The 13384-nt window shown below is 31.6% G+C and overlaps 1 protein-coding gene across 1 annotated transcript in view; it reads right to left on the reverse strand.

Annotated features, from left to right (window-relative positions):
* Positions 1-13384, reverse strand: part of Smp_157550 (cell polarity protein) — a gene marked incomplete at its 3' end in the record, with an annotated part of 68511 nt that overhangs the window by 17316 nt on the left and 37811 nt on the right. Inside the window, exons 14-16 of the mRNA XM_018794997.1 lie at positions 8070-8156; positions 3802-4025; positions 919-1073 (exon numbers count right to left, since the gene is read on the reverse strand). Coding sequence (XP_018649354.1) covers positions 919-1073; positions 3802-4025; positions 8070-8156 — 466 coding nt within the window. The remainder of the gene's footprint in view (positions 1-918; positions 1074-3801; positions 4026-8069; positions 8157-13384) is intronic.

The following is a 13384-nucleotide window of genomic DNA, read 5'->3' on the forward strand; positions in this document are numbered from 1 at the left end:
CAGATGAACAACCTGTCTTCTAATGACTTTCAAAGATGTTTAGCATAATGGAGATGGAAATGGGACAAGTGTGTTGTCACAAATGGGGAGTATTTTCGACAACGTAAGATAAGTGTAGTCTAAATTCCATAAAATGAAATTTTTAGAACTTTAGTAAATAGCTTCTAGAAGTAAACTGTAACAGACTTGTTGAAATGCTGAACGAGTTTGAATAAAACATATTTAAAGGTCAATGTACATTAGATATTTGATTCGTTTTACTTGAAGACTCTTTACAAGCACTTACATATATAATTACAAATAGTTAAGAAACCATCAGAATGAAGGTCACAAAACCAGTGAGGCTTTACTTCTCGTGATATTAATTTTAAATTATACAACAATTTATCTCTACATATGTAGTAAAAAAGGTGATTAAAACCAGTCAGCAGGAAACTCTAGAACTAGGTTTTGTGTTAATAGGGAATTTTTAGTAAGACATGCCTATACTCTTGAGAGAAGTGATGCTTCTCGTGGTTCGTTTACTCACAAAGTTCGGTATCACAGTCTGACGAATAACTATTGAAGTATTCAGGTCACAACTAGTCTTATGTAGGACTGAGATAATTAAAATGATTGATCACCGAGCAGTAACTGATATCATGTCTATCCAGTAATGACAGAATTCTATTAATAGAATTATGATGTAATCACTGATCTAAATGATTCAACACAGTGTCCACGCAACATTAACACAATGAACTCAATGTTCAGTCACTTACATTGAAATACTGATACTTGGTCGGTAGAATTCAACTAGGATTAAATAAACATGACGTCGGTTACTAATTAATTAGTGGTCAACCGGCGGTAATTATGACAATCAAATATAACATAATTAATTACATATAAACGGAAAGCGCATATATATCAACTTACCTAAATTACTATAACAACACTTTGAATTTAGATAGAATTTTTCGTTAACGCGATAGTGATGATGACGACGGCGGCGACGATAATGATGATGGCTATGCTCAGACGTACCATTTGAATTAGATGAAGGAATTAAATCTAAATGTTTAAGAGTTGAGCTGATTTTATTGACAATCGATATTTAAACATTTATTTAGGATGTGGAACACATAATCACATCCAGAATTTTATTATCGACCAGGAGAACAGTAAGAAAGAAAATAATGTATTACGATAATAAATCTATTTAATATCATTTGATGAGAAATATATACATCTATACTGTAAGTTAAACTGAAGCTTATTTCATAAGTTTTAGATCGACTGATAAGAATATTGAACTGCACACGAAGTTAAAAAATCAACAAGCAACTCTTCCGCTTCATACTTACTTAAATCTCGGTGAAATTCGGAATTTTTAATTTGAACCTCAGTGTTGTGAAAAGTTGTTGGTAAATTGTGGTTCTGACAAATAAACTTTAATAGAGATTTCTACACTGATCTTTGCTGCTATCTAATTGGTTGTTGTCGAACGTATTTTTCTATTTTTGCAGTCGCAACTGTCATATTCGTTGCTATTTAAACGGAGTTGTTCTATTACCATTTTTATTTCAGCCGAGAATATAAAAACTCTCCAGAAAGTTACATTTTTCCCTCACATTCACATGTGGATTAATAACTTTGGGACGTTGTTGTTGAGTACTAATTGTTTGATCTATCTAGTTCGCGTGGATCGCATTTCGTATAATAAAAATCTACCAATCGTTCGTAATTTGGAATAACTGTAAGCTATTTCAAATAATGATAACATTCAAGTAATTCAATTTTGATAAGCTTAGTTTTCATGGTTAAAAAGTGGTACTTTCACCTATTTGGGATTCGTGCAGGTAGGTGGTATCCCCAGTTTTGAAACGACACACAAATGAACACTATATGGTTTGATTTGTATTAACACCTCTCAGTTCAATCATTATTTATATGCACAATTAGGTATGGAAAACATGTACTAAGGCGCGAAAGACACTAAGTTCACTGATGAAAGCTGACGAAAATAATCTAATTCAATATCATTCATGAATATTGTTTAGTGTCTATCTATAATATAATGATACTACTCATTCAAAGATTAGTAGTATAGAAAGGTTTGTTGAGATTGTATAATTTTCATTCTTGAAATCACGAACTGATCTTGGCTCGACCATCATCGAAGACCTGAAAGCACTGGAACGGCTCCTTAGAAGTGAGCATTCACGACCTCATATCCGGGAAGAGAACTTATGGAGTTCTAGTGAGAATTTATGGTCAGTGGAGTTCGACTAAGTCGATTGTGAGACAGCTCCCACTGCAAGAAATGTACAACGGTTGAGGAATGTTATGAATTTATTGACGTTAGACATACACCACTGGATTACGTCCTAGTGTTCTGGAGGTCAAGCGTTCATGCACGAGACCGAAGGTCCTGGGTCCGATACCCGGTTGTGAATATGTAATAGTGAAAATTTCTATACTAAGACGAAAAAGGCACCCAGTGCTCCCATGTTTTCAAAGATGATCGAACCAGGATCAATTTGTGATTTAAACTATGAACACTAGAAAATTGATGGATTAAAAGAATAAAAGGTACTTAACATTCTGGAAGGTTCGTTCATTCAAACAAAAAATTTCCCAGGATTTTATGGGAATTAATTAAGCACATATGATAATTTTAACAACAACTGAACAAATTTACAAAGTGTAATTTCCGGACTAAAACGGCAATCTTTTAATATATTTGACTAAGACTAGAATATTTATACATCTAGTCAATGAAAGTGATACACGTTTAAACCTTTCTGTCCTCTGATTTTATATTATTGTACAGTAATCAATTATCACATAAGAATGAAATCTTAAATAAAATTTGAAACCTATCGATAGCTCCCAGTGTATTAGATATATGGATAGTGGCAGGATCCAGGACGCAAGTTCTATCTTATCTGGGACTAATTAACTGGATTGCCAATGATCCCAGTATTGATGTTCACACAAAGACTCGAACGCAATAACTTCCATTTCAAACTTCAGCACGTTAATGTTCAACTGATACAAGACTTCAATAACAACCACTTTTAAATATATAGTACGAATATGTATATATTAGATGAGGTATTTCTGTCTAAAAAAACGATTGGCTTGGATTTATCATGTTATATTAGGAAACTTGTTTACAGCAAGCGAAAAAAAACCGGAAATTAGGATTGTTAGTAAAGGACTACCTACCATAACTTAGATCATCAAGTGAGGATCGATGAAGTTAAATGAACAAAATTATAAACCACAAAGCACATGTGCACCACTGTCAAATAATTATTCAAACTACAACTCTAAGAATTTCATTTTATAGAATTTAGACTACATTTATCTTACGTTGTCGAAAATACTCCCCATTTGTGACGACACACTTGTCCCATTTCCATTATGCTAAACATCTTTGACAGTCATTAAAAGACAGGTTGTTCATCTTCATTATTTCCATGTGACTGCCTGTGTCACCCTTGAGTAAATATTACACATTTTAAGAATGATAGATAGTGGGGGCTAATTGTGATAAGAAGAGAAAGTGATCGATCGAATAAATTATCGTGGTGGCAGTGGAATTTTATATACAAAGTGAATAGTTGTTTGTCAAGTTATGTTCATATCTTACAGCCTCAGTGGTTTAGTCAATGTGTATATTGGTGAACAGATCACTTACATTATGGTTAAACTGAATAAGAAGCATTGATAAACATGAAGTAGAGCAAATATATATAAGCGAATAATACTGTTTTTAACATTATATCGATCATAATGTCATTGTGCACTTACCAAGAAGTTACAGGGATTTGAACATTTTTTACTGCACAATAATCAATGTTAACTGTTTTCGGATCATATTGAAAGCTGTTATTAATAGTAGGGGAATTAGTAACATTATTACAATTATTGGCATCATTATGATGATTGGTCGTATTAACATCAATATTTTCATCGTTATTTCCATTAGTCTTTGTATTACATAATAATAATAATGATGAAGCAGATTTGGTAGTCTGAAGATGGAATACAGAAGGGAGAAAGAGAGGAGGAGGGAAATAAAGAGAAATAGTTGAGATTTTTTTATTCTTGATAATTTTAGAATTACAGTTATGTATAAAAATATGTCCGTGTGTACCAGCAAATTAAAACGATGACATTTTTAAAATAGCCTGACTAAGGAGAGAAAGAAACAAAGTTGGAGCAAAAAAAAGCCAGTAACAATCAATATACATTTCCTTTTCGTCATTCAAGTTTATTAACTAGCTTCTTTGTCTATATCTCTCATTTATTCACTCATTCATCCACTCTCTATCTGCCTGTTTACGCTAATGAAATGCCAAAAAAATTCTCTGAGTATTTTTTTTCTCATAATGTATTAGACTACGATTTTATTAACTGGTCTTAATAAGTCCACTGATTAAAAGAAGTATCCGGATACATTGAGTAATAAAAGCATTTTTAGGAGATAGAGAGAGCGAGCGAGCTATTGACCTTGTCATCTGTAAGGGATGATGCATGTTTCTCTGGACATCTTTTAGGACAATCAAACAATCTTCAGTCAGTCACAACGTAAAACCTGTACATATGTACAGCATTTCAAGTTGCCAAACCCCATTAGCACACTGAGATGAAATTGTCAAGCCAAATCTCAGAATAGCAGAGTTAGTAACAGTATCAGTGGTAATAAGAAGCATTATACATCGAGGATACGACTCGAAAAGAAAATATAAATAAGCCAAGTTAAGGTTTAATAAAAAGGTGTGAGGAATATAGAATCTCAGAATTTCGGGGAAGAAAAAGAATGCATCTGCACAATTGTAAATAATCTTTAACGAAATCATCAAAACGGATCGATGTGGAACTTGTGAAATCGTTCTAAAATATTCATTTACATTTGAAGTTGACTTTGATAATTTTATTTAGGGAGACGAGAAAAAAACTTTCAGTTAAACTACATATTTCAGTGAACGCAACACCACTGTATGAACCTATCTCTCTGAACTACAAATTTGTTCTACTACTTCGAACTTTCTCTGTGGAGTAGTCGGTTACTAATGTATCAAGTACACGGTAAACTAAATTCAAAAACAAACTAACATCTGTTTACACGAAATATTCATTGCGATTTATTGACGCCGCTAGATAAAAATCAAGTGATTTCAAAAGCTAAAAACTCCCCAAAGGAGTAATTATGGAAACATCACGGTTGAATACAGGTATGATTCACATGAAGAATTACCACATAAAAAGGAATGTTTATAATCTGAATATCAATATAAGCGGTTAGGATACAAAAAACATGTCTGAGTATTTGATCCCAATATTATTAATCTAGTATACTAATGTAATAACTTAGTTTTATTTAGCGATACATCGATATAAGGAATATGTTGAACAAAAATCAAACAAAATTCCTTGCCGATCACTATCTTCAATTATTGTTTAAAATTAAAATATAATCCCTAATATGTTGAAGTCAATTAGATCACTGGTCAAATTGCAACTTGATCAGTAGGGTTCGACCAGCAGTAGGGATTTAAAAAGATCTAGACAAACATGACATTGAACACAATCAATGGTAAATTATCACAGCATTATAATGAGAGGAAAAATTATTAGTCTCAAAGGAAAAAAACAATCTAATGACAAAACTTACTCAGTTCAGTCAAACACTGTGATGTGAGACGAAACACATTCTTATTTGCTTTTTATTTCATGTTTCTTTTATACAATATCATAAACGCAAACAACTGTTGAGCATGGAGCAATAACAAACGAACAAACAAATCACAGTAAGAGAAAACTAATGATTTGTCTCAACTCTTAGTTGTTGTCGATAAGGATAGTGAATGCTACTTACAGTAGGGTAGTAATAGTAGTAGCAACAATAATAATATTTTTATATTAAATTCCATAGTAGAAAACAACCGATCAAATGTACACATATAGCATTAGGGTATCACTACATGTAAGTGCATACATAAGCATTTTGTTTTGAATAATACGTGAATAACATATCTCATCAAATGGGACGAGAGGTAGAGACAAACAGTAATAGAATCATCAAAGGAGATCTTTCAAATATTTTATGGTAAATAAAAAAGGAGAGGAACATAATTTAGACTGAGTTAACACTAGAAGCAACAACACCAAAATTAGATTTGTATCCGAAATGTACAAATAAGGTGGTTTATTAAATACATTACTGAAAGTGGAAGAGTAAAGAAAAATAGAGAAAAAAGGGGGAGCATATGCAGATGGTAAAACAAAGGGAACTTGTTGTGTATAAGCAAACAAAAAAACCAAAAAACAGAGTATGATAAATATAATTTCAGTGAATCAATTCAATCTATTTACATTATTGCTGTAGGCCATCTTAGTTTGTATATTTATCAGAGCAAAGAACATCTACAATGAATAGTACAAATTATAAGACGAAGAAATTAATTAGTATCGAAGTAGAATCTAATTAATCGTTTGTCTCGACCGTGGATGCTATTGGTTGGTTTCAATAACTTAATAATTATATAAGTAGAAATTACAAATGACAATCTTGATGACCTGATTTGAGGTTTAAAAATATTTTTGAAAACAAAAAAAGAGTCTAATCAACCGATTGCACTACTCTTTTTCACTAACAGATAAACAAGTATTATGTATGAAGATAATAAAAGGAAGCGGATGAGTTAACAGATATACCATTATTAATAATGAATTCATCTCATAGATAACACTGTCGAAAGAGGAAAAGTTTAAACGTTTAACGTCAATGATGAAATGAATTACAGTAGGAAAGAAATTTCAAAGTTAAATTGATGACACAACAAGTAGGTTAAGCGTTTTCATCTTTTTTCTGTCGACAATCAGAAGAAAAACTTTACATGATGTTCAATGTGAGAATTAAAACAAATAAATTAATATCCTACAGAGTAAACGGACGAAAAAGAGTTGAGCCTACTATAGTTTGTATACATATATATAGTATAATATGCTCAGAGGAACAAAAGCGGGTAAACACACCCACAGACAGACACGCTAATATGTATAACAAGCAGAATATGCATAAGTCTTGGATGATAAAAATCATAACAGAAAAACAGGCAATGAAAGATGATGAATCGGTGTAGAATTCACACAAAAACATGCAAACACATATAAACACACAAAAAATTACACTGCATTATAGATGGATATGTAAAACAATTACTAGTAATGACTACATTTACTACAGATAGCATGATATAAAACAAATTATATAACATACAAGTAAAATGATGAAAATGCAAACGACAAATATTGATGCATGTATTTATGTATACATATACATAGATATCCAAGCAGATAAACAAGCAAGCCACGAAAAATTGATAAATGAACAAAAGAAATGATAAAAAAAGAAAGATAAAACGAAATGTTAATGAGTTATAGGGTTTACATGTAAATGTAAATATATATATATATATAATTATGTATACATAAGCATATATTCTTTAAATTATAATTAAGTGATGAAACAAAACTACCTACCACACCACTGGTCAATAAAAATGATAATTACATTGCCAGCAGAAGTAATACACAGTAATAACAGAAATAGTTGTGATAGCAATATTAATAAAAACAAGAACAACAGAGCAGCACAGAATGAATATGAGTAACACATTCAATGAACAAATGATTTTAACATGTTGCTTTTATGATCCACTGATTAGTACAGCAGACCACACAAACATGTATATACAAGAAACAGTTAATTTCATTATTATATATACTGGGATGTGATGAACAGTGACTGGTTATTGGTGCTTACTTAACAAAACAGATCGATTTCACATTATCCTTATTATGATTTGACTAATGGATATGCTAAACTTCATGCAATGAAATTGATGCCAATATTACGTGATTAATGCGGACATACACATACACACACACAATGTAGGACAAGTCAATCGAAATTTCTTTTAGAAAAAATGTTACTGATAAAAACATTTAAGTAAACAATAGAATTAGCAATTTTTAAGACAAATGTTAATAGACAAATTTTATAAACTCACAGTTTCATGGGAATTATTGACATTTACAGTAGCATTACAACAAGTATTTGATTTGAAATGCAAAGTTTTTGACATTTCTTCATTGGACTATATTGAAAGATTAAAAGAAATAATAATAATAATAAACGATTATGTTACGCTTATATAATATCATATACATGAAAACATAGATATTGAATAATATCGCATTGGTTAATAATAATAATTTTGGGATTTATACGTAAAGAGCATGTCAGCGGGTTTTGTATTCAGTTCCTAAAGGAGGTAAGAACTTGAAGTCGTAAAAGACTGTTCTAAGTAAATCGACTAACCATTTGTCATCAGAAATCAACATGTTCTATGTCAATTTAAAGAAGAAGATTACATCAAACGTTATATTGTGTCATTTAAATAAAACATGTTTTCACGATTAAACATTCAAAACTGACTGATTAATCATAGCTGAACCAAATGGATAACTAATTATCATATTTAATGACAGCAATTATTTGCGATCGCCAAACCAACCAGACTCGGTGAAGTAGCTCTGGAAGAGGTGAGAACTTCCATATATTTGGGCAGCATCATTGATGAACAAGGAGGATCTGATGCAGGCGTAAAGATAAGGATTGGTAAAGCGATGACAGAATTTCTACATTAAAAGAACAGATGGAATTTACAACAACTGGCTGTCAGTCAGTATCAAAGTCAAAATCTTCAATACGAACGTTAAGACAGTTATACTGTATGGAGTAGAAACTCTCAGAACTACCACAACTATCATTGAAAATGTACAAGTATCAATGAACGATCGTCTATGAAACATACTCAATGTTTGTTGACCGGATACCATCAGAAACAGCCAACTGTGAGAGAGAACAAACTAGCGTCCAGTTGATAAGAAAAGACGTTGGAAGTCGATAGGACATACATTGTGGAAATCATCAAACGACATCACGAAACAAGCGCTAGCTTGGAATCCTGAAGGGAAACGGAAAAGAAGGAAGCCAAAGGACACGCTGCGCTGACAATCGGAAGCAGACATCAAAAGGATGAAAAGCAACTAGAAAATATTGCCCGGGACAGAGTTCGATGGAGAATGCTGTTGGACGGCCTGTGCTCCTCCACAAGGGGTAACAGGAGTAGATAAGTAATTATTCACGATAAATTGTATAATCGACTGACCCAAGTTAACTAATGATGATTAAACACATGACATTCATATCCTTACTAATCAGTGAATCAGGTTGAGAGGGACTTCCCTGGAATTCTGGCGAGGATCCGTGACCAGTGAACTTCGATCAGTTCGAATGTAGGTCAGTTACAAACTAAGGGCGACGGAAGATGGTCGAGCAATATCGTGGATTGATTGAAGATAAACAAGTAAACCATGGCATGTCGATCCAGTAGTCTTAAAAGTTAGGGACTATGCGCAAAATAAGATCTTGGGGTCGATTCTTGAAAAGATCGTGGGTTTGTACTACTGAAGCAGTACTGACGAAGTAGCTGTCCAGTACTCTCTAGTTTTCGACGATACTTCGACGGAGATTATTCTGTGTTGAAGACAAGGTACAAATTAAACCGATCTCTACAAAACCTTTCAACTAAAAAGAAAACAATTACCAATCAAAGTGACCATAATACAACCTGTGTGCTACGGAAGAAAAGCAAAGTACGGTTGTTTTGTTGATGAATGTAATTTACAAAAGAAAGTAAACAATTTACGGGGAAACAAAACAACCATGATAAAAAAAACAAATATTTTGTTCGTTTTTCTTAGTAATTTCATTTGTGTTTACAAAATTTCCTTGTCTCTTTTTTACCACTATTTTAGTTATTATTAAATAGTCATAAAAGATTCCATTTGGGAATGATGAGCAAACTAATCTGGTTGTTTTCTTCTTTTTGTATTTCTGTGCACAAACAGAAACGGACATACAAGCAAACGAATAAACAATATTACAAGAATTATATATTACTATTCTATAACCAAAACAAATATATGTAAATTGAAAAAATTGATTCACTTTAACATGAAAAGAGTAAAACGTACATAACAAATTTGCTTTAAGAGGGATGGTAGAAATGAGAACAAAAAAAAAACCAGTTCGGATAGAAGTTATTCACCTGGTTTACACCAACGGGGTAAATATTATTATTATTGTAACTTTTAGTATTAGCTTATGGAGAGTTATTATTATGTACTTTTATTGTATAATTATTATTAGACGTTCGAACTACTGTATTCTTATGTTTTCATGTTTGTGAGCTTTCATTAGGTACGTAAACTACTGTTATGCGTTTTACCTTCCTTAAGTTATTGATAATTAATTGTGACCTTATTATTCAGCTCCGTTTCACTTATGGTGTAGTTATGTCTATATTGTGATATGTTACTTATGTTGATTAAGCTATCAGTCGAAGGAAGGTTATTGGTCCTCTATTTTGATAATCTAGGCGGATTAATCAATACTGGAGCTAGATAACAACACAGCTCTGTCGTACAGTACTCAATACAATTCTAGAATATGTTCTTTTACCATTATATCACAACCACACTGTAGTAAGGAAAGGTAAAAGACTAATCATAAAAAATGTTCAATGCATGCAGTGTATGTTGAGTGTACGTAGGAAATTAGAGTTTGTCGAATTTCTAAGCATTTGGAAGAATTTTTATCTAGTAAAATAAATGAAAAAAGGTGAGTATTAAACGAAACCCGTACAAATATTTAATGTAAATTAGATTTAGAAAAGAGCAAAGTTAAGTTAATAATGGATTAGATCTAATTATTTGAACTTTCAATAAAGTTAAGGGTAGTAAAGTGTTACTATGAATACATTTGTGTACTACTGTACTTCAGATTACGATAAGCATGCCAACAGTAGAGATTATATCCGATTAAGCGAATTCAAATAGAAAGGCATAACACGTTTTTTGAATTTAGGATTAATGGTTGAGAAAAGTGGATTAAAAAAAAAAGAAAAGACAGGATAATTGCACTCAGAAGACAATACAAAGTATAAATATTTATAATTATGAAATTTCGGTCCATTGAGGATCATGGTACCTGTGCGATTGTAACAGAATTGAGCTTTGTGTTGATCAGTTTGCAAAGAGCCTGGATAGTGTCTAAATAGTTTGAAAACTGAATGAGACATTTGTAATAGTCATATTGAATTATATCGGTGTAATTAAGTCAAGGCTACCATTGCATAGTATCGACCATTTGAAGTAGCACTAAGACTACTACTACTACTACTAATAATAATAATAATAAGTGGACTTTACCTTAATCATTAATTGATTAATCAATAATGCGATGAAAAGATCGATAACTTGCGCTTTGTAATAATTTCCTACATAAATCAGTGATTATAAAATAAATACAACTTGGCAAAGAGAGTGGAACTGAAAGAAGAGTAAAACTGAAGTGTAATTTATATTGTATCAAATCAGAAACGGAAAAGGTAATATAAAAGAATTCGAAAAAATTGAAAAATAAAATAAAGGAATGCAAATTTAGATTACATTAGATGAAGAGAAGAATTTAAAGAATGGTAATTACGTGTCATTTGTACTCTGTATTCAGTATAAAAACGATGTCACTTTTCTAGACCAGATTATCTTTCTTCGCTTTGCTAGAGTACTAAAACGTATAATGAACTTCGGAAAAAATCAGAACATTAAATGGGACAATTCAGATTTAATAATAGTAATAATGATTATCATACCAATAATGATAATAGCCCTCAATGACAGAAGAGCTTGAATAAACTTCTGGAAAATAAACCGACAAAAGAACGGAACGTTATCGACATGGTTTTTTTGGTCACAAGTAAAAAGCAGACAACCATGTGGATCAAATTATGGATAAACATAGGGAATCAACAGATATCATACTGAATAATCGATAAACAATAATAATTAGTTACATAAGAGAAATAGCCCAGTAAACACTCATATCGACGAAAAACATACAAAATATTAATAAAAGTTACGAACAACATAGATTGTCATATTATCCCCATGTTTCAACACACTAATGTATTATCAGTAGGGGTTTGAATTGTTCCGGTGTTGCTCATATTTGGGGCTACAAGTGACCAGCCTCTGTTGGTATACGAGAGGTTCTGGGTGGATGCTTTGATGTTCCCTTTTAATAACAAGTTTCTTTTAGTATATTTGAATTGCAGTTAGCAGTGGAATCAAAATACAGCTTTATATAACGTTTCTGTCACGTAATAAGATTGGTAAAGTTAAGTGTAATATTTAGAAATTAAAGTACACTATAAGGAATATATTTTAAATCATTTTTCAATACTGTAACTTGGGACTTTCAAGTTTTATTATAAATATCATCATGTCATTGAATTACTTGTTTCCAAACACTAATCTACCGTTTGTTAGGGATGCGATTTAGATTTAAATAAAAATAAATACGTCGATAAAACTGTAGATAGCAAATTAAACAGTAAAACGTCAGTGGTAAATAAAAGGTTATTTTGGGCTAAGAAATCGTCAGTGTGTAAAAGTCAGTTATTCAATCAGTGTAAATGCCATGACACCTAGATATTCAAGAACTAAGTATTATGTTCACGCTTTAAACAGTTAAAGAATTCGTATCACCAGTTATTCCATTTAAATAACCAACTCAAAGCATCTCTAACGTTTATACAAAAATTGTTGTCGAATATTTAGCATTAAGACTGTAGCATGATTAATTAATATAGACTCCGAGTTTATTCATATGCTAATAGTCTTAGGTGAGGTTGGTTGAAAAGTTATTGAGTGGGAAAAAAATGATTTATTACCATTTGGTCTTGATCTATGTTTTGTCGAAGGATAATATCAAGGTTAATCATTAAAGCGGAAAGTTTTCAGAAATCATTAACCTATTAGAATTTACATAAATTAGTCCGCCAGTACAGAATTTCTGACCTTGAACTACTATAGTATAAGTTAGAATGTCACGAGCTTTTTTGGGAAGTTTAATGTTAATTAAGTAAATAGAATATATGGGATTTTGATTGATGAAGTTATTTGGTAGACTGGAAGAAGAAAAAATTTTAAAGATAGTAATCATAAACTATCAATGAAGCTAGACGGACGCAATTGTTTAATTTCCTTTATGTAATTAACTGAACTCACTTTTGACCATGTTTAAATACTTTCTTGAGTTTTAGACGGATGACTTTTGATTGTTCAAAATAATGGTCAAACATTATTAATTATTATTAATCCGTAAGTTAAAAAAAGTCCCTAACATTGCTGAATGAAAAAATCTGCGGATTTACGAAGGACAAGAAAAAGGATATTTATAAGCGACTTCAAAAAA

The sequence above is a fragment of the Schistosoma mansoni genome, chromosome 1 (genome assembly GCF_000237925.1).
Source record: "Schistosoma mansoni strain Puerto Rico chromosome 1, complete genome".
Taxonomy (NCBI): domain Eukaryota; kingdom Metazoa; phylum Platyhelminthes; class Trematoda; order Strigeidida; family Schistosomatidae; genus Schistosoma; species Schistosoma mansoni.